The 24,854-nt window shown below is 61.2% G+C and overlaps 2 protein-coding genes and 1 long non-coding RNA gene across 5 annotated transcripts; 2 read left to right on the top strand and 1 right to left on the bottom strand.

The window, feature by feature from the left end:
- Window positions 1-575: 575 nt before the first annotated feature.
- OVOL1 (ovo like transcriptional repressor 1) lies at window positions 576-11,976 on the bottom strand. The gene is made up of 4 exons (XM_036416584.2): window positions 11,723-11,976; window positions 4,183-4,400; window positions 2,303-2,492; window positions 576-2,131 (listed from the first exon to the last, which is right to left on the bottom strand). Exons 1-4 carry the CDS (start codon window positions 11,820-11,822, stop codon window positions 1,836-1,838), a joined length of 804 nt encoding a protein of 267 aa, XP_036272477.1. The 5' UTR covers window positions 11,823-11,976; the 3' UTR covers window positions 576-1,835.
- Window positions 2,492-16,456, top strand: LOC118706918. Its single transcript, XR_004984150.2, has 3 exons — window positions 2,492-2,955; window positions 16,031-16,036; window positions 16,443-16,456. It is a non-coding gene; the product is annotated as an uncharacterized LOC118706918 (long non-coding RNA).
- A 3,245-nt stretch (window positions 16,457-19,701) lies between these two features.
- AP5B1 (adaptor related protein complex 5 subunit beta 1) lies at window positions 19,702-24,787 on the top strand. Of its 3 annotated transcripts, none has more exons than XM_045573751.1 (3): window positions 19,702-19,742; window positions 20,062-20,228; window positions 20,320-22,923. In XM_045573751.1, the coding sequence occupies exons 2-3, from the start codon at window positions 20,079-20,081 to the stop codon at window positions 22,801-22,803; spliced, it is 2,634 nt and encodes an 877-aa protein (XP_045429707.1). In that variant the 5' UTR covers window positions 19,702-19,742; window positions 20,062-20,078; the 3' UTR covers window positions 22,804-22,923. The 3 variants fall into 3 exon arrangements, with proteins under 3 accessions (XP_045429707.1, XP_036272423.1, XP_045429708.1); XM_036416530.2 differs by having other exon boundaries at window positions 19,719-19,752; window positions 20,058-20,228; XM_045573752.1 differs by lacking the exon at window positions 19,702-19,742 and adding an exon at window positions 23,771-24,787 and having other exon boundaries at window positions 19,765-20,228; window positions 20,320-22,260.
- Window positions 24,788-24,854: the final 67 nt, after the last annotated feature.

Raw genomic sequence — 24,854 nt, 5'->3', positions numbered from 1 at the left:
CCGGCCCAATGGAAAGCCTGGGATCAGGATGTGAGAGCATCGGGCAGGCAGAGAGCCCTGGGCCAGGCCCTGCCAGGCTAGATAGAGTCTACAGGCACTGACTGCCGAGACTGAGGCTGGCCACCCAACCTGTCGGTCAGGCCCTTGTCTGCGCCCACTGGTGACCGTAAGAGGATAAGGCTTTTAATAGAACGCACCAATTGTTTGGATTAATTTTCCTGCAAGTGGAAATAGGCCTATAAAACAGAAAAAAGCAGAAGAAAGATTTTCTTTTATTTTAATAGTTGGAAAGTTATAAAATAAAATAGATAACACAGAGCTTTGTGACTTCCTCAGATTGGCAAGGAACACAGGGATACAGACATGTAAACAAACAGAGCTTCCAGATGTTATTGTCCTATAGAATGTCCAGAATACAGCAGCGCCCACTCTCAGCCAAGCTAAATAAGTCTCCACGCAGAGGGCAACGACAGCTCCTTGCCCGCAGCTGGCTGTGCGGGCGCTGCTCTCCCTGGGCACGTCTTCGGGCGGCCTGGGGGCTGTGTTCTGCGGACTGCTTTCAAGTGTGCCTTCTCCAGCCCCTGCCCAGCTCTCCCCTCTGACCCACACCCCGTGCCTGTTATTAGCAGGACACCTGCCACGCTAAGGGAGCCTGGCTGAGTCCCTCAGTTGGAGCCACTGGCTCGGGACCCAGCCTTGCTACTTGAAAAAGTCAGAAAAAAAGGCTACAAATATAACTTATTAGCTATCTAATACTGTCCTCCCGCTATAGGTTTCTGATGTGTCTGGTTATTATTCTGTCCCAATTTTTTGCTGTTGTTCTCAGGTTTTTTACTTAACCTTGCGGCCTGGCCTGGACTCTCCTGTGCTTCAGGCCACGGCTCCGGGCCTCTCAAAGATTCTCCTGCCTGGCTCACCCCTGAGGCTGGACCTGGACAAGCCCTCGACCTCCACAACCGTGAGCTGTTATGCACAAATCTGTTATCAGAAGGCCCTCGGTCGGCCAGGCTGCCTAGAAAGCAGTGGGAGGGAGGCAGAGCTGTGGGAGGGAAGAGCAGAGGGGATGTGCTGTCTCCATGACAGGGGACCAGAGGGCAGTGCATCCTCCAGGCAAGGCCAGAGGAAGGACACAGGAAGTAGGAAGCTCGGGGCGTCAGGGCAGCCACCCCAGAGCACAGCACAGAGGATGTGAAATGTCCAGGATAAATAGAACCGCATGGGAGAGAGATAAGCCAGCTTCATCCTCTCAAAAATAGTCGCCATCAGCACCAAAAATATATTAATATCTATACATTTGTCATCTTTTAAAAAAAGGAAATAAAACCTCCTTGGCACCTTGTCTTGGATTTTTTAAAATGAGGTGATACGTGGAAAGGCCTTCGTGTGTGCAGGCGTGCACATCCTCAGCTGCGCACGCGCCCCGCCGAGGGCATAACCCTGCAGCCCTGGGCGCCGGAAGCACTGCCAGGCGGGTCATCGCCAAGCGTCACCGCCGTCTCTCGCGATGCTTTGTGCCAGTGCTCCTGACCCTGCCATCCACGGGGGGCCAGCAGCCCCACCCTCTGCTCCAGGGGCAGAAAGTCACAGGACCACCTCCTCCGGGAAACAGTTCCTGGCTCTGCGGGGGTGCTGCTTCCTCAAAGGCAGTCCTGGCCTGGCCCTGCCCAGATGCACGCCCGTCTGCCCATAACACAGGTTTGGATCGGCCTCCGTCCAAAATACAAAAGGGCCGACGTGCGCAGAGGTCAGTGCGGGGCTCCAGTCCCATTGCCAGTGTTCCGGCAGGAGGCGGCCTGGCAGGCCGCAGGGGGCTGGCCCCGCCTGGCCGACGGCGCTCAGAGGTGGTGGTTGCTCTGCAGCAGGGAGGTGACGGTGTTCTGCAGGGCCACCGCCACCTTCTTGGAGGTCTTGCGCAGCAGCGGGCTGTCAGGGTGGTGCTCCTTCAGGTGCAGGATGTGGCCCTCCTGGCTCTCGGACGTGCAGCCGCACTCCTCGCACACGTACAGCTTGGCCCGCCGCTCCTTGTACGCGTACTTCTGCTGCACGCCGTGGATCTTCTTGAGGTGAGACTCCAGGGAGCAGCGCTGCGTGAAGGCCTTGTCACACAGGCTGCATTTGTAGGGCCTCACGCCTGCGAGGAGGACAGGGCGGGCGTCAGGACCCGGCGCAGGAAGGCCGGCCCTGCCTCTGGGGAAGAGGAAGGGACGGAGGCCTGTGCGCCCCTCCCCGCCCCCCGCCCCGGACAGCAGGCCTGCTGAGTGTCCCATGTGGCCTCAGCAGGTGCCAACCAAGGGCTCCTCACCAGTGTGGGTGCGGACGTGTCTCTTCAGGTCGAAGGTGTCGTTGAAGCCCTTCCCGCAGTAGGTGCAGAGGTGCCTCTTGACGTCATTGTGACACTTCATGTGGCGGTTCAGCATGCGCTGGTAGGTGAAGGCCTTCTGGCAGATGTGGCAGGTGAAGAGGTCTCCACTGGGGCTGTCGCCCAGGGTCACCTGTGGGCAAGGACAGTCTTTGTGACAGATACCCAGCAGCCAGGACTGCAGGTTGGCAGGTGCTTCCCAATTCCACTTTCCAGGCTGCCAGCCCGCCCCTTCTTTTCTGGAGATGGGCAGGGAACTCCCTATAGAAACAGCCCCATCCATCCTCAGCGACTCTAACTGCTAGAACATTCTCCCCTTCGCTGAGCCCAAATCTTCCCCGTCCTTTCTGTTCTCCATCCTCATTTATGCCTTGGGGACGGGGGAAATGTGCACAACACTGTCTCCTGCGCAGCCCTTCCCGGCTGAAGCCACCGCTGGGAGCCTGGGGCTCCTGGTCAGCCCAGCCCCTGGTTTTACTTGAGCCAGGCCCGGCATGATATGGTTTGGGTCCCTTAGCTACCTGATGACTTGCTTGCTTCTAAGCATTTTTCGTTTTGTTCTTTGTTATTGTGGAAAATCTCAAATCTATTCCCAAGTAGAGGCATATTCTGAGGCTGCCTGTCCTTGGTGGGTAGGTAGCCATCGCCGGCAACTCCTCCTGAGCTCCCGGTGCAGCTGCCACACCGCACCTCCTCCTTCTCTGTGCTCTGGCACTGGGCAAATGCTCCTTATTGCCAGCTAGTCAAGACCAGCACTCGCCCTGGCCAGTTTGGTTCAGTGGATAGAGTGTCGGCCTGTGGACTGAAGGGTTCAGGGTTCGAGTCCGGTCAAAGGCACATGCCCAGGTTGCAGGCTCAATTCCCAGGCAGCCGAGCAATGATTCTTTCTCATCATTAACGTTTGTATTTCTCTCTCCCTTCCTCTCTGAAATCAATAAAAAACATATTAAAATAAAATAAAATAAGACCAGGACTCATTCCAGCACCCGCTCTCCGGTGCGCTCTGCTTTCTAGGCATCCTCCCTATCCACTGGGGCCCAGGCTGGGAGGAAGGTGGTATGGGGATCAGGGGCCCGAGGTGCTGGCTCTCTGGCCAGCCCAGCACACATCTCGGTGGTTTCCCTTTCATTACAACACACGCTTGGCCTCCGCAGGAAACAGAGGGAAGATCAGGATTCCACTGCCAGTTTCTCCAATCTTTTGGCACATGGACGGCGCTTCAGGAACACTGCCACTAGATCAGTGCCGGCGGGTGCCTCCTGGCCTTGAGCTTCAGGAAGGCAGGCCCAGCCAGGGCAGCCCTGCCGCAGGGTGCTCCCCAAGCCCGGCACATGCACTGCTTCCACCGCTGAGTCCAGCAGGGGTCCCCCGCCCCCCCTCCGCCTGCCCTATGTGCAGGGCCTGGAGGGGCGCTGGGTGAGGTGGAGATTGCTGAGCATGTGCCTCAGCAGATAGCCACTGCCGGCGGATTCCAGGCCTCCCTCGCGTCGCTGCCTGGATGGGGCGCCAGGAGAAGGTGCTGAGCCGGCCTCACGTCTCCCTGATTTTCCTAGGATTTCGGTGTAAAGAGGTGGCTCCCCTTGAGGCCAGAAATGAAACTAAACCCCCAGAATGGACTCCACAGGCTTAAATGTCTTTTGAACCCTCTGCTTCTTCCCAGCATGGCAGCCTCACTTTAGAGCACTTTTCTTCTCTTCCAGCCCTGCCTTGCCCCAGCGAGGGCCACCTCTGCAGAAACCTGGGCCCAGCCCCCAGGCCGGTCTCCACAGGTCTCATTTGTGCCACATCTCCTGGCTGTTCCTCAGATAATGCGAGGTCAGTACCTTCATCTTGGTGCGCAGGAAGCCGTGGTCTCTGCTCTGGGGGTCTGCCAGGCGGCTCATATCTTCAGAGGGCAGCTGGGCCACCACGCAGGGTCCAGAGGTCATGCTATAGCCGGAGTTTCGAAGGCTCATGTCCAAAGCCAGCGGGCAAGAAGGGGGTTCAGCCACTGACGGCTCTGGCTCCGGGCGGGGCTGTGGTGGGTAGAAGCCCAGGCTGACTGCAGAGAAAAGAAGAACTATGAGCGGCTTAGTGGAGAAAGGGGGATTCAGGGGGACTTCAGAAAGATTCCCTGGCAATTAGCTGGCTGGAACTTGGAGCCTCCATCCCGCCCCTGGCAGGCATGTGGCAGAGCAGGGCTACCCCCAGCCCACTACACACTGCACCTCCCTCCTGCCCCATTAAGGTAATTACAGGTGACGCCAGCCAAGCGCCTCGACCCACAGGCCTGCCCGCTGAGTAATTTGTGTCTTAGCGGAACTGGGAGGACCGAACCTGCCTGCCAATTATCCTCCAGAGCAGTCTGCCTGCCCCACCTGGGCCCGTCCCTCTGGATTCCGGGCCTCATCCAAGCTCCTGCGAGGACAAAGGGCAGCCCGGAGGCCTGCGCCCAGGGACTCGGCCTGCCCCAGGAGACTTCCTGGTGGCCTGGGCCACCCTGGCCTCTCCTCCAGGCAGATAGCTGCTGGCCTTCGGGGACTGGGTGCTCCTAGCCCAGTGGTTGGCAAACTCATTAGTCACCAGAGCCAAATATCAACAAGACAACAATTGAAATTTCTTCGGAGAGCCAAATTTTTTTTAACTTAAACTTCTTCTAACACCACTTCTTCAAAATAGACTCGCCCAGGCTGTGGTATTTTGTGGAAGAGCCACACTCAAGGGGCCAGAGAGCCGTAGTTTGCCGACCACGGTCCTAGCCCCTTCCTCCTCCGACTGGCCAGTCCCTGCTGCTGCAGCCCAGTAGGGTTCCAGGGTCCCCACTCCCACAGGCCCAGCTTGGCAGGCAAACAGGCTAGGTGGGGTGGAGCAGGGAGGAGGTCAGGGAGCAGCAGGTGGATGCTGCGTAACAGTCTCCTGGGCACCTGCCCAGCTGTTACGCAACCCTCCCCCACAGCAAGGACCGCTCGCTGTACAGTGAGGCTGGCCCGCCCTCCTGGGCACCACCGCCCTCCTCGGCACCGATACCTGGCAGCCTTTGACATGACCGCTCCCCACACCGAACGGGCTGGGGAGTCTTGGCCCCGGGCCCCACTAGGGAGAAGGAAGAGTCCTGAGTGACACACAGGAAACCAGCCTCAGAGCTGGCGGCGGGCACGCAATCTAATGTTTCAGTTTAGTTGAGAATTTTCTTCCAAAAATGCAAAGCTCTGTACTTAAACGGCCCCATGCGTGAGGACCGTTTTCCCAGCCACAGAAGGGAAAACCCAGAGGGGCCAAGAAAGAAAGGACGAGTGAGCTTCAGGGGAGGGAGTCAGGAGGGTGAGTCGGGGTGTCGGGCCCATGACAAGGCCCACTGCCTACAGCCGGTGAGACAGAGGGACCCAGGCCACTGCAACAAGGTCCGGGTGGGCAGACGGACGTGGTGGGGGGGAGGGGAACGTACTGAGGGAGCGCGAATGTGAGAGAACCCAAGTTTCGGGAGAGGCCCCGGCTCTCGCCCCCTCAAAACACAACAAAGGTCTGACAGAGGAAGAATGCGCGGCCTGCCGCCCAAACCCGTTCTGCTGGCACTGGCGTCCGTCTGTCCGGGGACCTTTAATAAGCCACCTCATTCCGGGAGTTGATTCACCAGTGCCTGGCCCTGGCCCCTGAGATGGCGTGGCGCCTCCCCAGGCCCCGGAAGGCCGGCCAGCAAGCCCAAGGGGGGGGTCGGGGAGACACAACTCCTGCCTTGCTACAAGGGCGGCTGCCTACATTCACGGGCTGGGGGGTCTGGGGGGGCACAGGGGCATGTCTGAGTGTTGGCAGTTTAGCAGCTATTACAGATATTGGCCAAGAATTCAAAGCTGAATAACAATCTCCATTTCTCAGTCCAGGTGGAGACAAACCCGACTTCTCCCCGCTTCTGTCTTTTGGGGCAGGAGGGTGTGCGTGAGGCTCGGGAAAGTGGGAGCTGGGCCACATGTGCACATGGAGCAGCAGAGGGAGAAGGGAAGCAGGTGAGTTAGCTGGTGTGGCTCGCGGTTCCTTTTGACAGGTGGGCCCATGGGTAGCGTTCTAAGGACCCACGTTGGTTTGGGAGGAGACCCTGTGCCTGCCTCTCCCATCACACAGACACCTTGGCATGATAGAGCTAAGGACCTGGGCAAGTGTGCGCCCACCTGGCCTGGCCTCCTTGCCTCCTCTAGCTCCACCGAGGGGCAGCTCAGGGCTGCCAGGGTGGGGATGTTTGCCTCATCCCAGCCACCCTGCCAAACCTGCCTCCCCGCCTCCCCAAAGCGTGTCCCTGAGGCTGCCGCACGCACAGGGAAGGGAGTGCTCATCGGCGTGCCGCTCCTGTCACTGAGTGTCACTGAGTGGCAGGAGGCAGGAAGCAGAACTGGTTGGGCCCGCCTTGTGCACCTCTGTCCCCTAATTAGATGTTTCCGGCAAGGCGGTGGCCGCTGTGGCTACTCATTGCCCGCCCACGGCTGTGGCGTGTGGCAAGGCCAAGGCCAAACCAGCCTGGCCCTCTCCCGATTCCCTCAGGGGGTTTGCGGGTTCCCCTTCTGTTGCCCAACTTGCCTCCACCTGCATGACATCGAGGGCACGGGCCCAGAGCAGCCGCCCATCCGAGGCCTTCCCCTCCCTCCCTCCCCCTCAGCAAGTCCTGTCTTTCTTGGATTGAAAACTACTGGGTCCGTCCTGGCCAGTGTGGCTCAGTTGGTTGAAGTGTCGTCCCATATACCGGAAGGTTGTGGGTTCGATCCCTGGTCAGGACACATACAGAAGGCAACCAATCGATGTTGCCTCTCACATCAATTTTCCCTTCCTTCCCTCCCTCCCCTCTCTCTAAAATCAATAAGCAATTCCTCAGGCGAGGATTAAATCTTTCTTTTTTTTTAAAAATATATTTTATTGATTTTGTACAGAGGGGAAGGGAGAGAGATAGAGAGTTAGAAACATCGATGAGAGAGAGTCATCGATCAGCTGCCTCTTGCACACCCCCTACTGGGGATATGCCTGCAACCAAGGTACATGCCCTTGACCGGAATCGAACCTGGGACCCTTCAGTCCCCAAGCCGATGCTCTATCCATTGAGCCAAACCGGTCTCGGCAGATTAAATCTTTTTTTTAAGCTACTGGGCCAAATACTGGACAGAGTGCCAGGTCCTGCTCCGTCTAAGGCCTCAGGCCAGGGCTGGCAGGAGGTCTGGTCCCAGCTCTTGGGGTGGGGGGTTGGGGGGGTGGGGGGGAGGAGCAAGTGAAGCAGATGGGAGGATGCACAGCCTCTGACCACGGGGCTGGTGCTGGCATTGGTGCTGGCGCTGACCTGGGGGTGGGGATCCACTTGGCTCTAAATGGGGGGAGGACCCAAGTAGGTGTTAGGCAGCCTGACACCTTATCTGCAAGGGCAGGGGTCTTGTGCCCGTCTCCGGCCCCAGCAGGTCAGCCAGCAATGCCCGAAAGAAAGCCAGTGTCCACCTAGTGTGAGGGCTGAGAGCACAGTTTCAACTTCATTTCAAATGGTATGAAAAGTGGGTGGGGGGTGGGGAAAAGATACTGCCTGAGAGAAAAACAGGTGTTCACAGAATGAACACCAGCTGAAGGACAGACCCATGTATTTCCAGGGCTAAATGGGAACACCAGCCGAAGACCCTGTCCCATTCTGTGAACACCCCGTTTTCCTCTCAGGCGGAATCTTTTCCCCCTTCCCCACCCACTTTTCATCCATCTGTAATGAAGTTGAAACTGTGCCCTCAGTCCTCACTAGGTGGACAGCCCCGACCAGGAGCTATGCCCCGTTTGCATCCTTCCTACCCTCCATTCAGCAGGGGCTGGGCCCTGCAGGACTCCACACAAGACTTGTCAGAAGTGAACAGCGTTACAAAGAAACCCAGACATTAGCCAAGCCCAGGCTTCGCTCCTGTCCTCCCTGTGCCCAGAGGACTTGCCCTCACAGCTCTTTTTCTGGGACAAATGCTCTGGCAGGTTCTGCCTTGGGTCATCCAAGCTAGGAACAAACAGGTTGGCAGCCTGGGTGGTGGCACCCCAGAGGACAGGCAGGAGTCCCATCGAGCCCACTGCCCAGGCCCAAGTTGCTCTTCTGTCCCCATCCACTGCCTGCTGTCTGCTCGCCCAGCCTTGCTCCCTGGAGAGCCTGGTGACCAGTCGTTCACTGCCAACACTTCCCAGGAATTACAAGAGTAACCTTCACCAGCCTAGCTGGGTAGCTCAGTTGGTTAGAGCAGTGATCGGCAAACTGCTCTTGAGCCACACGCGGCTCTTTGGCCCCTTGAGTTTTTAGCAAAGGTCAGCTTAGGAGTACCCTAATTAAGTTAATAACAATGTACCTACCTATATAGTTTAAGTTTAAAAAATCTGGCTCTCAAAAGAAATTTCAACCAAACTGTTGATATTTGGCTCTGTTGACTAATGAGTTTGCCGACCACTGGGTTAGAGCATCGTCCCGATATGTTAAGCTTGTAGGTTCAACCCCCGTTTAGGGCACATACAAGAATCAACGGATCAATGCATAAATAAGTGGAACAACACACTGACGTCTCTCTCCCTCTCTCACTCAAATCACCACATTAAAAAAAATCATCCTCATCCTCATCCTCATGATCACCGGAGGCCTATTCTCTCCCCACCCCACACATATATTCTGGGACCCAAAGCTGACTTTCCTGGCCTTTCTAAGATACCGGCGCTGCCTTCGGGCCAGGTGCCTGCCTGCCTCCTGGGGTGGGCACGTGCTGAGGAACGGCAGAACAGGTAGCAGAGGCTCCAAGCAGAGGAGGGGGTGGCTGGGGGCCGCTCCCGTCATTCCAGCTACCTTCCAGAGCCCTCTGGCTTGCCAGATTGAGGCTGCACTTAACGCCCTGGAGGACGTGCTCTGAGCTTCCCCTTCAGCCCAGGAAATGGAATTCAGCCCCTGGGTACAAAGGGTGGGGGCATCCTAAGAAATGAGCATTACTCCCAGCACTAGAGTCAGCATTGCCATAACAAAGGAGAAACGCCAGGGGAGACCAGGGAGAGAGGGAGTGAAGGGCACCAGCAGGCAGCATCTCAACCTGAACTGCAACCCTTTCACCTCCCAGCGCGGTGTCCCCCTCCCCCTTCCTGGGCTTGTCCTTGGCTTTGGGAGGAGAGTGAGGCCCACGGGAAAGGTTCTGCCCTGGGGAGTGAGTTGGGGAACCTCTTGAACTGGGCTGGGCCTCAGGGAGAGCTGGAGTGCTGGTCGGACTGGGCCCAGTCGGTAAAAACACAACTCCTTCCACTGCGCTCTGTGCTTAAGGGTCGAGGGCCTGGCGGGAAGGTAGACCGCAAACACTCCCTGTCCCCAACCCTGCAGCGCCCCTGGGGGAAAGGACAGGGTCCATGCTTAGCTGGTCACAACGTGCCTAGCCTGTGAGGTGGGGTGATGGAAACGTGCCCAGCCGGCTCCTGGGGTCACAGTTGACTGGTGATGGATGGCCCCGCCAGGGGACAGGCCAGCCCCCCCCCCCCCACACACACACTCTCCAGCCCTCTGGGGCACCCGAGCGTGGCCCGAGAACATTCCATTTCTCATTTCCAAAAACTGTGGGAAAACTCCAATGTGCCACACGGCTTTTGAGGCAAAATTAAGTTTTTTAACTTCTTGACTTGACTCCACAGGGTTCTCCCTGCAGAGCGATGAGGGTGCATTCTCGCAGGCACCTCCGGATGAGACCCTCTGAGGCCGGGACCGTCCTGCAGGGCGGGGGCCCGCGGGCCTCCCTCCCTGGGTCCCAGCAGCAGGTGACGGACACCCAGGAGCCTCCGCTCACCCCCCGGGACAGCCCCGGGGTGCGGTCTCCTCAGCCGCCCCCTCGGGCCGCCAGGACTGTGGGGGGAAATCACTGGGCGAAGGAAGTCAATGATTCCAAAAAGCGGAATTTCTTTGTCCTTTGTAAAAGTCAGCACATGATCTGTTCCCGATGGGGATGCGAAATAAAATAAAAATAACAGCACGCCGAGCCTCCCGCGCGGCTCCCGGCTCACCTTTACCTCAGTCCAAGCTCGGTTATCAGATCCCGGGGCGCAGCTAGGCGGCAAGTCACACCCCGTGAGGGCGGCCGGGAGGCGCCGGCGCCGGGGAAGGGGACGGGGAGCGGGGCCGGTAAACACGCCGCCCGGGCCGGTGCCCCTCAGGGAGGCGGCCCCCTCCCGTCAGTTCCCCCGGAGAGCGGGGCCGGCGGCCCCCGGGTGCGGGGCCGAGGAGGGGCTGGGCTGAGAGGAGGCTGAGCTGAGAGACTTCCCGCCGGGCCGCGCCTTTACCACACAGGTAACCAGAGCGCCTTTTCCAGAAACTTCTGGAGAGAAACTGAGGCAAGAGCCCTCCCAGGGCCCCTCCGCCCTCCGTCTCCGCTTCCCTCCGCGGCCTGGGGCGGTGCCAGCGGCCAAGGGTCAAAGTCGGTTGGTTAATGGCCGCCTCCCCCCCGGAGGCGCTGCCGGGGTTTGGCACCTCCCGCCCCGGCCTGAGGAGGGGGCGCCCCGGCGGAGGCGGCTTCTCGGGGGAGACGGCGCGGGAGGGGCGCCCCGCACAGAGGTTCTGGGCTGAGGGAGGGGCGGCGGCGGGAAGCAGCGCGGGCTCCTCAGTCAGAGCGGCCCCGACGCCGCGGTCCCGGCGTCTCCACACAAACGGGGTGTCCGGCCCCCGGGCCTGTCCCTGGCCCCTGGCTGTGGGGTGGCCTCCTCAACCCCACTGTCAGCTCCACCGCGTCCCCCGCAAGGTGGGAGGCGCCTTTGTAACGGGGGAGCCCTGACCCACCTGTCTCCGGGGCGAGCGGGGTGCGGCCCAGCGCTGTCCCCTCAGGCCCTCAGCGCCCGCCCGGCCTCACCCCGACCTCCGGCCGCCGTGCAGGGGGAGCGGGACCAATGGAGGCGGCTCACACTCCGGGTCTCTCTCACGTTTTGCACAAATCTCAGCGCAAGTCCAGCCCGCTCCCTGCCCCCCGGAGAGGCATCGCTCCAGTGCCCCCTTCCCGCCTCATAAAGCCCGGCTTTCCGGATTTACGACGCGGGAGCGGGGGTCCCGGAGCGGGGGCACACCCGGCCGCCCCCTGCGCGGCTCGGCCGGTGAGGGGGGGGCGCCGCTCGGAGAGGGCGCCTCAGGCCGCCCGCCCCCGCCCGCCGCGGGGCCTGGGAACGGCTCTCCCCCCACGGCGCGGCCGCCCCCGCCCCCCCCCCCCCGGCTTCTCCTTCCGCTGCCCCCTCCCCTCCCCTCTCCTTCCCTCCCCTCCCCTCCCCCCGGCGCCGCCTAACGGGGCCGCGGCCGCTGGAACATTAAGTCGAGCGCCCGCGCGTCCACCGCCTCGACGGGGCCGGGGGAGGCGGCGGGCCGGGCCAGGGGGAGATGGCGGGCCGGGCGCTCACCGGGCACGTAGATCTCGCCGCGCTCCTCGTCGGGGAGCTCGCTCCAGTTCCGCTTGCACGTGGACACGCACGGCTTCTTCACCAGAAACGCGCGGGGCATTTTCGAACCCTGCTCGCCGGCACCGGCCGCTTCCGTAACCTAAGCCGGCGCCGTCCACCTTCCCGGGGGCTGAGGCGGCGGGGCAGGAGGCGGCGGGCTGAGGCGGTCGGGGAAGAAGTCGCCGAAGCGCCCGGCGTTCCTCAGAGCCCGTGGCCTGGACGCCGCGCGCCGGTCCCGCTCCTCCTCGGAAGGACGAACAGCCAGGTGCGGCGGCGGCGGCAGGTAAGCTCTCCCGCTCGGCTGGCGTCCCCGCGGCCGCTCGGCGAGTCCTCAAGTGCGGGCGGCGGCCGGGGCGCGCTTTATGGGCTCGCGGCGGCGTGCGGTGGCGGGGCGGGAGCGGGCGATCCGGGCTAATTAGCGTGCAGTGGCCCGGCGCACGGCGCATGCGTTGGGAAATAACGGTGACAACCCACCTATGCGGTACCTGTCGGACCGGTTCTCATTCCGCTGCGGGTGAGGTGGCCTGGCGGCCGGGGCGGGGTGGCGGCGGGGGCGGGGGCGGGCGCCGGGCACCCAGCTCCCGGCCGCCCAACCAGCCCAGCCGCCGCCGCCGCCGCCCAGACCTCCCGGACCGGGCGCCGCGTTCGCAGCGGAGTGGGGAGTTTCGGAGGGAGGAGGGAGGGGAGGCAGGGGAGGGAGGAGGCAACGTTATTTGCACCGGCGCTCGCACGCTCTGGGGTGATGAAATAAAACTCGCCCAACTGGGTCCGGCCCGGCGCGCCCCGGGCCTGGGGAGGCGCGAAACCGTCGGGCGGGAGCGGGCGGCCGGCCCACACTCGTTGAACCCGCCCGGGCCCGGGGAGCCCGGATCCCGGCGGCGGGCTGAGCAATCCGTTGATGTCTGCTGGGCGCGGGCTGCGTGCGGGAGGGCACGCGGGGCCCGGAGCGGGCAGACGGCGACCACGCGCGGGGCCGCAATGGAAAGCGGGGAGCGCTGGGTTCTGGCCGGGGCGTGCGGAGGGCTTCGTGGAGGAAGGGGGCGTTTAAACCGCTGAGTTCACCGGGATCCTGAAAGACGCCAGGGCCTTAATCATTGGGGCTTACACACGCGCAGGCACCCTCGTTTTTGTCCCAAATGGACGGAGAGCCGCGGACTCCATAGGAAGTCAGTCCCAGCCTGGCTGCAGCCCGGACAGGAAGCTCGTGTCGGCTTCCCCCTAGAGCCCACCCTTGGCCCAGGTTCTGCCTGGGACCTTCCCCAGCCATTCATCATTAGTCAATGTCATTTCTCCAGGATTTATCCAAAAAGATAAGTGCATAGTAGGTGCCACTGAGCGTTGGGGGGCTTCCATGAGGCTGGCCACTGGCCACTTTGGCCTCAGCTGAGTTTCTCTTACAGTCAGGGCAGGAATGGGACAGGACCCTCCTTTTTCGCTCTCTCCCTGCCCCATAATAAACATTTCAACCACACACACCTTCCTCACAAATTAAACGTTTCCCGGAACAGATTAAGAGGAAATGAGTCTGAAAAATGAATTCACAAGTCACATTGAACAAGGTTCAAAAGTCACAAGTGAAAAGAGGAGTCCTTTAGGGCATCCAGCTGGAGAGGACAGTTTTTCAAGGGATGGCTTCCGGAGGCCCTTTCCCTCCCCCAAGGGCGGCTGTGGAGCATCCTGCCTGGTGGGGAGAGGGTGGGCCTGGGGGTCAAATGAACCTCCTCCTCCACTCCTTCCCGGAACCTGTAAGTGTAGCTAAGGGGCTTTCCTTCCTTCCTGCTTCTTTGTCACCTGAGAATCCTATCACCTACCTCCCAGGGTCCCTGGGAGGGGGTGTGGACTTGGCAGTGGGGGTACTATTCACCCCACCCTTCCCTTTCCTTCCCAGGGATCTGCCTTCAGGCAGCCCATGTCTGCCTGTCAACCTTCCACTTTTATCCCAGACTTTCTTTCAACTGACCCCAAGTGAGCACCTACTATGTGCTTATCTTTTGGGATAAACCCCGAGGAACAATACTGACTAACAGTCTGCCTAGGAGAGGTGCACTTAGCTCATTCACTCAGTACGTATGGATTGAGCACTTTGCCGTGCCAGGCCTGAGGGGGCCGGTACACAGGCGAGGCTCGGTGAGCACCTGTGGCCGTCTTCAGGGGCGGCCCTGGGTACAAGAGGGGGTCTTTTTCATGGTCTGGGAAAGAGGCCCCTGCTGTCCGTGGCTCTCTTTATACCTCTATGTGCCTGGCGTGGTGGCTTAGCAATATAGATTGAATGAATGAATATCCTGTTTTTCTTGATTCATGTGGCCCATTCAGCCTTTCCTGTTCCAACTTTTGGTATACACATAGGTAAAGGGCAAAGTTCTTTGTTTGTGTTTTGTTGTTGCTGTTAACCCTCATCTGAGGATGTTTTTCCATTGATTTTTTAGAGAGAGTGGAGAGAGAGAGAGAGAGAGAGAGAGAGAGAGAGACTTCAATGATGAGAGAGAATCATAAATCTGCGGCCTCCTGCATGCATCCTACTGGGGATGGAGCCCAGGCATGTGCCTGACCGGGTTGATGCTCAACCACTGAACCACACTGGCCAGGCCAGAGCAAGATTTTTTATTACAAAGAGAACAATAGTGCATGCCGGGACCGGTTTGGCTCAATGGATAGAGCGTCGGCTTGGGGACTGAAGGGTCCCGGGTTCGATTCCGGTCAAGGGCATGTACCTTGGTTGCGGGCACATCCCCAGGAGGGGGTGTGCAAGAGGCAGCTGATTGATGACTCTCTCTCATTGATGTTTCTAACTCTCTATCTCTCTCCCTTCCTCCCTGTATAAAATCAATAAAATATATTTTTAAAAAAACAAACAAAAAAAAAAAACAAAGAGAACAATAGTGCAAATTCAGTGATAAGAGGCGACTGGCGCTGGCTGTCAGGGAGAGGCTGGAGACTTTGGAGAATGTGCTACCTACAGGGGCAGTGACAGTGACAGAGAAACCCAATGTGGCCACACCTGTCCTTTTCCAAGAGAAATAGAAACTCCAGGTTAGTATGTGGACGCAAAAAATTTTAAAACATAGAATGAGTTCAATAAAATGCCTACGTGGGTCAGATTTGTCTCAGGCTAATGGTGTGTGGCCTGTGGTTCCTGGGCAGCTCTGGAACCAGTGTGTCCGAACTTGGGTAAACACGGAAACTCAACTGTGAGCTCCGTGAAGACACTGTCCATGCATCCAGTTAGATATCATTCATGCATTCCTTAATTATCAACAAGTACTTATTGAACATCAACTGTACAGTAGGCACATAACCTGTAAAGGTAAACAAAAAGCTAAGGAAACTATTGCTGTGACACAGGACTTTAGTGATGGATGGTGACAGGCAGGGTGCTGAGGTCTGAAGGAGAGGCAGGAGCCAGCTGTGTGGAGCCGGGAAGAGCAGACCTGCAGGAGGAACAGGCTGGTGCGAAGCCTCCAGAGCGGGAGTGAGCCTCGTGTGTGCGGTGAACCGAAGGGAGAGGCGGCCGGATTGGGAGGGGAGGGGCGGGGAGGTGTGGGAACGGGGCTAGCAGAGGCAGGTGGGCCACATGGTGTGAGGGTCAGTGTGGTGGGGCTCCGGGTCAGGGAACGGGATGGAGTGTGTTCGGAGGAGGGGTGTGTGTGAGGGTGGCTGTAGGGAGACCAGGAAGGAGGCTGCTGTTACAGTTGGAGCAGGAGGTGGCAGGGGCCTGGGTCAGTCCAGCAGCCATGAGCGTGGACTCTGGATGTTGTGGGTGAACGCCTCTCGTAGGCATAGTGGACCGGGGTGTGAAGGAGGCGGAACCCAGCAGGCTAGGGAGGACCATGCCCCTCGGAGTGCGTGGCTGCCATCCAGAGCAGCCCAGAACAGCGAGGACAGGAGCGGGTGGAGGGAGAAGGTTTGCAACCAGCCTTCCTGTTCTCAGGGAAGGCTTCCAGAGGAGCCCGGACGGTGTGCAGGCTGCAGCCTCAGGCCAGGGGGCTTCCGGAAGCTGAGACGTGCTGAGAGGACAAGCAGTAGAGAGCACTTGGCCAGTCGGGTCCCCCAGACTCATCTTGGGGCCTCAGTTTACACATCTGTGAAGTGGGGCTCCTCGTTCCTGCTCTGCTCCTCAGAGCTGTCAAATGATGCTATCAGTTTCTTTTTGCCGGAAGGCCAGCAGCCCTGGAAAATGAACTCAGCCTCAAAGCGGCCAGTGTGCCCTGGCCCCGAGGCCTCTGTCCAGCCTGTCTGGCAGCTGTGGGGGGGCTGCAAAGCCCCGAACAGAGTGGAGTGCTGGGGGGACTGATTCCTTCATCTCTTGCTGAGTTCCTGCCATGGGCCTCTCAACCAACTGCCAGGGGGGGCCAGGGCCGCTTGGGGCTGGCAGGGAGCGGGCTGCACGTGGGTAGGAAGCTCCTGAGATGGTGCTGGGGGCCGTGGGCAGAGGAGCGGGCTCCCTGGACCAGCTCTAGAGCCTCGAGAACGCCGAGGGAAGCCATGGGTCACTGTTGGAAGAGGCCAACGCCTGGTGAGGCTCACCACTGTGGCCACGTGTCTGACCTGCCAGACTTTATTTCTTTTTTTAAAAAAAGTCTTTTATTGATTTTTTTACAGAGAGGAAGAGAGGGACAGAGAGCTAGAAACATCGATGAGAGAGATACATCAATCAGCTGCCCACTGCACACCCCCCACTGAGGATGTGCCCGCAACCAATGTACATGCCCCAGACTGGAATCGAACCCGGGACCCTTCAGTCCGCAGGCCGACACTCTATCCACTGAGCCAAACCGGTTTCGGCAACCTGGAACACCTTTTGCTACTTGATGGCTGACTGCCTCTCATCACTCAGGTCTCAGCCAAAGGTTCCCTTTCCTGAGAACTGACCCCCCAGCTAGAACCGCTGCAGCTGCTAGTGACCTGCCACGCTCCACACCAACCCCTGGTGATCAGTGCATGTCATAGCGAGCGATCGAGCTCCCGGTCCCCAGGCCAGCCCCGCTGCCCTGCCTGTGTCTACTCCAGGGCTGCCCAAGCCAGAGCAGTCTGTCTATGTCTGTGCGCGCGACCTCCTCTGTCCCGTCGTGACCTGTTAGGATTACAGTGTTCCAGTCTAATTTGCATATTACCTCTTTATATATAGATAATCCGTATATCAGAAAACCTACCCTTTTAAAGTATACAGTTCCATGGTTTTTAATGTCTTCACCATGTGCAACCATCACCCCAAATGAAACCCAGTTCCCATTAGTAGTCACTCCCCACTCCTCTCAACCTCTGGCACCCACTTCTCTGCTTTCTCTCAGGCATGTTCTTTTCAAACATCTCCTGTCACCCCCGTACGTTTAACTAAGCCAGTGTGGCGCAGTTGGTTGAGTGTCATCCCATGCAACAGGGGGTCACAGTTCCATTCCCGGTCAGACACATGCCTGGATTTGGGGCTCAGTCCCCAGGGCGTGAGAGAGAGTGGTCATGTGGGAGGCAGCCACGTGATGCTTCTCTCTCATCGGTGTTTCTTTTGTTTTGTTGTTTCTCATCGATGCTTCTTTTTTTATTATGATTATTCTATTGATTTTTTACAGAGAGGAAGGGAGAGAGATAGTTAGAAACATCGATGAGTCATCGATCAGCTGCCTCTTGCACGCCCCCTACTGGGGATGTGCTCTCAACCAAGGTACATGCCCTTGACCGGAATCGAACCCAGGACCTTTGAGTCCTCAGGCCGACGCTCTATCCACTGAGCCAAACCGGTTTTGGCTCTCATCGATGTTTCTATAGCTCTCTCCATCTCTCTGAAATCAATAAAAACATACAGAAATAATAATAAAATGAAACACCCCTGAACCCCTAGTGCCCAGTGCTGTGAGGAAAGATTGATCGCATCCCTCACTTTATAGGTGAGAAGGCGGCTCAGGACCCCTCAGGAAATTGGTTTTCCCTGGTCCAAGCCTGTGTTTATCCCCTCCCCAGAGCCAGGTTGCACTGAGTGGAAGGAAGAGGAGCAGGGAGGTGTGGGCGTCGAGGGGGGAGTTCCCTCCCTGGCTACCTGGCCGCGGCCCACACCGGGCGTCCCTGGGAGGTCACCGTCAGAGGCAGGTCTGTGGCTGCAGACTGAGGAACATTCATGCCCTCACTGCTGGTGAGCCGAGTTCAGCTCTGTGCCTGTCCTGTGCCAGGGACCGACCAGCACCACCCGCCCACCGGGGAGCAGGGCAAGCAGCGGAGGGCAGGGCCCAGCCGAGGATCTGGACAGCCAGGAGGGCTGAGGGCAGCTGGTATGGGAGGAGGCCACGTCAGGGCAGCGAGGGGCAGCGCTTAAGTCCGGGCTCCACTTCTCGGGAGCTCTGGGACTCTGGGCCTCCTTCCCCACCTGTGCACGGCGCCCCTCCGAGGGCCCCGCAGGTGCTGTGGGCCGAGTCCACGTGGATGAGCCACTACAGCATCGGGCCCGGGCCATAGGAGCCCAGGCTCAGAGAGGCTGGCGGCTGTCCGCGGCCGAGTGGGGGCCAGAGCAGCGTCAGATTCGGACCCTTTGAAGCCTGTCCCCTCCGCTGTAAAAGGGTTTAATAACCAGCGCTCCCTCCTGTGGGTGCTGAGGGCTGGGGTGTCAGTTATCAGCACCCTCTGGGCCTCAGACAGGGAAACCAGACAAGCTCCCTCCCCGGCTGCTCTCATCCTGGCTCTTTCATCTTCAGCTAATGAGCCAGGCCGCCCACCCCACCCTCTTTCAGGGGGTATCACTCCCATTTTATAGATGGAGAAACGGAGGCACCTCCAGGGCAGTGGTTTGGGGCTGCCGCCTGTGAGTCAACTGTGGAGCCAGGACCGTGGAGCCGGGACAGGCTTTCCAGTCGGACCTGTCCTGGGGAGGATCCTTGTCTCCATCCACCACCACCACCTCCCCGCCCCCCAAACCCTCTCTTCCAGCTACCCTATCACTCCTGCCTCTGGAAGGCAGCAGGTTGGGGGAGGGAGGGACCTGTGAAGCCTGGAGGAGAGAGAAACTAGTCAGCAGCTGCTAGTGCGGGGCTCAGGCCTGTTTCATCTTCAAAGCGGCTGATGAGAGCCGCAGGTGGCAGGCCAGCGGGCGTGGGGTCCGCCGCCTGCAGTTCTGGGCCTTGGGAACCTGCATCATGGGGGCATCAGCAGCCTTGGTCCCGGCCCAGGACCAGCTCCTAGGAAACCCCTGCCCAGCTCCCTTGGTGGCCCCAAAAGCCTTGACCCAGCCTCTGTGGACCCCGCACTCTTGGCCCCAGGTCTTCCCGCAAAGCCTAGGTTTCCGGTCGGTGCCAGGCATGCGGTGCCATGACCCCGTGACAGGCCAGGCTCTGCAGCCCGCACTCCGCATCCCGTTGTTTTGCTTCATCCCGGTTTATGGTCTGTCCCCAGCTTTACGCCGGCCGGCAGCCGCGACCATGGCCGGCCGCCGGCGCCGCCGCTGGCACAAGCCAGCAGCTTCCTCCGCCGTGACCCGCGCCGGCTCCGCGCCCCCACGCCGAGCGGGCGGGGGCTCCCCGGGCGGCGTCGGGGAAGCGAAGCCAAGCCCCGGGGCGCCGGCCCGACCGGTTCAGCCGGGCCGCGGCCGCTTCCTGCGGGAGCCCGGGCCGCACCCCGCGCCCGCAGCGGCCCCTGCGCCGCCCCCTCCCCGGGGTGCGGTGCGCCCGGGCGCCGGCGGGGGGCGCAGGCTTCCACCGCCGCCCCGGGGCGCTGTCCCCCAGGCCCCGGGACCGCAGCTCGCGCCAGGGCACCGGCGTCTGGGAGCGCCCCCGCCCCCACCCCTGCGGCCCGCGGCGGTTTCGGGGGAGGGGGCTGCGCGCAGCGGGACAGTTACTCAGCCGGCGAAACCGGCGAGTCGGCACCTGCCGGCCGGTGGGCGGGGAAGGCGGCGGCCCCGTTACGGCCTCGCCCCGCCCGGCCGGCCGCCCACGCGCCGCCCCGCCCCGCGCCGCGCGCCCCGCCCGCCGCCGCCCGGAAGGAGCGGCCCGCAGCGCCGGCGGCGGTGAGTCAGGAGGCGAGCGGCCGCCGTTACCGGGCGCCGCGCCGGGCGGCGCTGTGGTTTCGGTGCCGCCGCGGGCGGAGGGCGGGCTGATGAGCTCCCGGCACGCACCCCGCGCCCGCGCCCCGCCGGCACCCGCCCCCGCCCCCGCGGGTCTCCCCGCAGAGATCCGGCGGCCCGCCCAGCGGCGCCCTGAAGCCGGCTGGGGTCCCCCTGGCGTTGGCGTGTAGTCAGGGTGGCTGAGGGCTGCAAGGGCTGCGGGGTGACGCTGCCTCCCTCCTTCGGGGTGGCGGCGCCGGCCTGATCCCCCCTCTCCCTGCAGAGACCCACGTGCCGGCCATGGGGCCCCTGAGCCGGGAGGCCTGGGCCCAGCTCCTGGGCGCCTTCCGGGCCAGTCCGTCCGCCTTCATGGCAGCTCCTGAGGGTGAGGATCTGGGTCGTGACCTGCTGAGCGACCTGAGGAGTGAGAAGCTGAGCGAACCGACCAAGGTAGGCCCTGACCGCCCGCCCCTGCCCGGGCCCGTATGGTCTCCCCAACCCACCGCGCTCTGAACTCCATCCTCCAAATCTCCCACCCCAGGTTTCCATGCTGGCCCTGAGCTTGGAGTACCCAGCCCAGTTGTGGCCGGATGCCCCTGCAGCCGAGGCAGCCGCCACCTCCCTGTTGGATACCCTAGTCCTTCTACCCCCACGGCCGTCAGCTCTGCGGAGGCCCCTGTTGCTGGCAGCAACCACAGCCCTGGTGACCGGAGGTGCGCTCGGCCCCACCTCCGGGGCCTCCCTGCGGCTTCTGCCCCTGCTGCTGGGCTTGGCTTCAGGTGGCGATCTGGGGCGAGGCTTTGGCCCCGCCTCGGAGCAGCGACCCCTGCAGGCCACTGCGTGCGAGTGCCTGCGGGAGCTGGAGAGCTGCCAGCCTGGGCTGCTGGGGGGCTGCCTGGGGCTTCTCCGTGGCCTGTTGGGACAAGAGGGCCCCGTGGCCCCTGTCCAGCCGCTCAGCCTGCTGCTGGCGCTGGCCCTGCGGAACACCTTGGTGATACAGGCGAGGGCCGGGGCCAGCCTGCAGGGCCTGCTCACAGTCAGGGCTTCTCCCCCTGGGGGTGGCCCCTGGAACTGGACACTGGCTCAAGCGGGCGAAGCCCACCTTCAGCCCCAAGCGCCCAGCTGGCCTGCCGCTGAGGAGGAGTGCCGCCTTTCCGCGCTAGAGCCCAGCCCCGAGGAGGCCCGGGAGCTGCGGGCTGCGGTGGCCCAGCTGCTGGACACCTCGTACCTGCTCACACCTGTGGCCCAGGCCCAGCTCCTGTGGCTGCTGGGCTGGGCCCTGCGGGGTCTGCGGGGACAGCCTCCGGTGCTCTTCAAGCCGCAGCTGGTCCGGCTGCTGAGCACAGCCCAGCTGACCCTGCTGCACGCCGTGCTGGCGCTGAAGGCGGCCTTCGGCGAGGCACTGTTCACGGCTCAGGACGAGGCCCTGCTGCTCCGCCGGCTCACCCTGGCCGCGCAGCACCCAGCCCTGCCCCTGCCCGCCCACCTCTTCCACCTGCACTGCCTCCTGAGCTTCCCGGAGAACTGCCCGCTGGGCCCCGCGGGCGAAGAGGCTGCCCCCCTGCTGCTGGAGCCGCAGCTCTGCCGTGGCCTCCTGCCCCACCTCCTTCTCGACCCCATGGCCCTCCTGGCCCGCCTGCACCTGCTGTGCCTTCTCTGTGCCGAGGACGAGCAAGAGGAGAAAGGACAGGCGCAGAGCCCCTGCCACTACTTGCAGGAGCTCCTGGCTGGCCTGCAGCAGAGGGCGGCCCTTCCGGGAAGCCCCCGGGCCTTGGCTACCCTCTGCTTCCGGGCTTCATACCTCGTCGCCCGCTGCCTGGCCGGGCGCCATGCAGTGCTGACACCCCTGACCCACGGACTGGCCCAGCTCTACCGAGCCCGGCCTGCGCTGGCTCCCCATTTTGTTGACCTCTTGGATCGAGTGGCCCCTGAGCTGGGGGAGCTCCTGAGGGTGGTGTTGAGGCAAGAGGTGGTATCCAGGCCAGGTGGGGGTGAGGCCCTTCGTTGGCACCTGCAGATGCTGGCAAGGGTGGCAGACAGGGATGCTCAGAGTGCCACCCTCGCTTTCCTGCAGGCGGCAGCTGTCCATTGCTCTGACTGGGGCCTCCAGCAGGCCTTGCTGCGAGTCTGCCGGGCCCTGCTGCGGGCGGGTGTCGGGGGAGGCCTGGCAGACTTGCTGCAGGCGTTGGCCAGGCAGTTGGAGGACCCGGATGGGCGGGACCACGCCCGCCTCTACTACATCCTCCTGAGCCACCTGTCGGGGCCCAAGCTGGGCGTGGCCCTGGGCCCCTCCCTTGCTGCACCTGCACTGACCTCCCTGGTGGCGGAGAACCAGGGCTTTGCCACGGCACTGATGGTGCAGGAGGCCCCAGCCCCGATTCGGCTGAGCGTGGGAACCCAGAGGGCTGAGGGCCCGGTGCCCGTGCTGCAGCTCCAGGTAGAGGTGCTGGAGCCAGTGTACTCTCTGGAGCTGCGCTTCCGAGTGGAAGGACACGTCTATGCGCCCCTGGGGGCTGTCCACGTGCCCTGCCTGTGCCCTGGCCGCCCGGCCCGCCCTCTGCTCCTGCCCCTGCAGCCGCGGCGCCCAGCCCCCACACAGCTGGACATCCGTGCTCTTTACACCAGGTCCACTGGCCTCACGTGCTACACCCGCCTGCCCCCACTGCCTGTGAAGTTCGCCGACCTCTTCCTGCCTTTCCCGAAGCCCCCTGGGGGTGCCAGCTCAGGCTTCTTCGAGGAGCTGTGGGACTCCTGCCTGCCAAAGGGCGCCGAGAGTCGCCTGTGGTGCCCTCTTGGGCCACACGGTCTGGAGGCCTTGGTGTCACGCCACCTGGAGCCCTTTGTAGTGGTGGCCCAGCCCCCCACCAGCTACCACGTAGCCATCCGCCTGCCTCCGGACTCAGCACTGCTGCTGCGGCTGGAGGCGGCCCAGGCGGACGGCGTGCCCGTGGTCCTGCGGACGGATGACTGGGCGGTGCTGCCCCTGGCGGGCGACTACCTCCGAGGGCTGTCCGCTGCGGGCTGAGCCGGCTGGGCTGGGCCGGGCCGGGGGGACAGGACTGTGGCCCTTACAGGGTCTTGTCTCAGAGGGGCAGCCGCACAGCAGGACATGGTCCAATGGACCCTTTTTAAAAACCCGTTCACCAGTGACCCTCGTTTGTGTCCTTCTGGGCCCTCCTCGGGAGCAGATCCCTGGGATGGGGCAGAGGCTCCCAGAAAGCTTCTAGAGTCGGACCCCCAGACTGCGGGCTCCAGAGGCCCTTCCTGCCCCAATAGGCTGGGATTCCCCAGGATCTGCCCCGGGCAGTGGGGGGAGGAGAAAAGCCGCCTCTGCTTCCCGGAGGGCCCGGTCTTGCCCAAAGCCACCCAGCAGTGAGGAGCGGGTGCCTGACCTGTGCCCCACGCGCTCCAACTCCTGAGGTTTCAGGGTCCCTGGCCCCGGAGCTTGGGCTCGAAACAGTTGAGACTGTAGTGGCCGCTTCCCTGGAGAGGGCTCCCAGGCTGAGGGCTGGAGCCAGCTCCAGGAAGGCCTGCTAGCACCGTTTCCGGGCCGAGGGGGCCCATGGTCTGGGCCAAAAGGAAGCTGGGTTTTCCTTACCCATCAGTGTCCCCCAAGGAGATATATATATATATTTTTTTTTGGGGGGGGGGAAGAGAAATATCAATCGGTTGCCTCTTTAATGCTCTGACTAGGCATCGAACCCGAAACCTTTTGGTGTATGGGATGATACTCCAACCAACCGAGCCACCTGGCCAGGGCCGAATTACTCTGAAGATAGAGGACAGCTGTGACTTGGGGCCATGGTACCCGGCAGACTGCAGGCTTCCTCTCTCCACCCTCGGGTTTTGTCTCTCCCTGTCATCTCTTGCAAGGGGAGGGGCTGGGGGCGGAGTAGGAGGACAGGTAGAGTGTAGTCAACCCAGCACTGGATGGTGGGGAGCTCACTGAGCGGGACCTGCACGGGTGTGAGTGCTGTTGGCACCTGGACTAGTCTGGTGTCTTCACTGTTGTCCATCTTTCTGTGTTGCTGCCATGGCTGGGACCTGAGTCGCAGCTGTATACCTTACGTCACACCCTGGGCATTTTGGGGCTGTACAGCTACTATAATCCATCTGTGGTCTCAACCCCTGGTGCTGCAGGAGTTTCGGTGCCCAGATCACAGCCTACAGCCCTTGACCTGTGGAGGCATGAATGGGTTCTGATGGATGGAAGGATGGCTGGTGAGTCCTTGCATAGGCCAATTACCTTAATCTTGGGCAAAGGATTAATGACATCTTCTGCATCTGAAGTCAAAAAAGCAAGTGTGTTTTCCGGACTCCTACGGTACCTGGGAAACATGCTGTGGCAAAATGTTTAAATATCAAAGAACTTCCGACACACTATCACAGGTCTCCCAAGCAACTCTTCCGGGAGGAGGCCCTGTCGGTTATAAACAGGTCTGCCAGCCTCAGTGGAGCCGTAGAACAAAGTCACAGAAACCCGGGATCACAGATCCAACTTTTAAAGGCCCACAGGACCTGGTTCAGGACAGGCAAGACACACAAACCACCTACTCTTTCAGGCTCAACTGCAAAAACGCTCCGCCCCCTCCCACCATGGGAGCTGGGATCCCACACCCAGAACCCTCCTGGCCTCAGACTCGCAGACTCTGACACCTGAAATTAGGCGAGGAGGGACTGAATACCTAAGCCCCATCGCAGCGTCTGGACACACTGCGGGTAACATGAAAACAACTTCTGCAAAGAAGGCGGGGCCTCTTTGGTCCAAGACAGCACCGGAAAGACAGTCCCTGTAAGTCTGGAAATGTTAAATGCCTGGGGGTTAGGCCTGGGACTGCAGGGAAGGGGTTTGTAAGTGTGTGTACCACTTGAAGGGGCAGCCTTTGAAACACGTAATCTCTGGGGGAGCAAAACACACAAAAAGGGCCGAAACCGGTTTGGTTCAGTGGTAGAGCGTCGGTCTGCGTACTGAAGGGTCCCAGGTTTGATCCCGGTCAGGGGCATGTACATTGGTTGCGGGCACATCCCCAGTAGGGGGTGTGCAAGAGGCAGCTGGTCAATGTTTCTCTCTCATCG

This window comes from Pipistrellus kuhlii, unplaced genomic scaffold (assembly GCF_014108245.1).
Source record: "Pipistrellus kuhlii isolate mPipKuh1 unplaced genomic scaffold, mPipKuh1.p scaffold_m20_p_56, whole genome shotgun sequence".
In the NCBI taxonomy this organism is placed as follows: Eukaryota; Metazoa; Chordata; class Mammalia; order Chiroptera; family Vespertilionidae; genus Pipistrellus; species Pipistrellus kuhlii.
This window is presented reverse-complemented; position numbering and strand designations above follow the sequence as displayed.

Excerpts from the sequence above, each read along its gene's own strand:
- AP5B1 (XM_045573751.1), top strand. The coding sequence starts at position 20,079 with ATGGGGCCCCTGAGCCGGGAGGCCTGGGCCCAGCTCCTGGGCGCCTTC. Across the intron at positions 20,229-20,319 it reads AGCTGAGCGAACCGACCAAG|GTTTCCATGCTGGCCCTGAG; the intron begins GTAGGCCCTGAC and ends CTCCCACCCCAG.
- OVOL1 (XM_036416584.2), bottom strand. The coding sequence starts at position 11,822 with ATGCCCCGCGCGTTTCTGGTGAAGAAGCCGTGCGTGTCCACGTGCAAG. Across the intron at positions 2,493-4,182 it reads TCCTGCGCACCAAGATGAAG|GTGACCCTGGGCGACAGCCC; the intron begins GTACTGACCTCG and ends CCTTGCCCACAG. Across the intron at positions 2,132-2,302 it reads ACACGTCCGCACCCACACTG|GCGTGAGGCCCTACAAATGC; the intron begins GTGAGGAGCCCT and ends TCCTCCTCGCAG.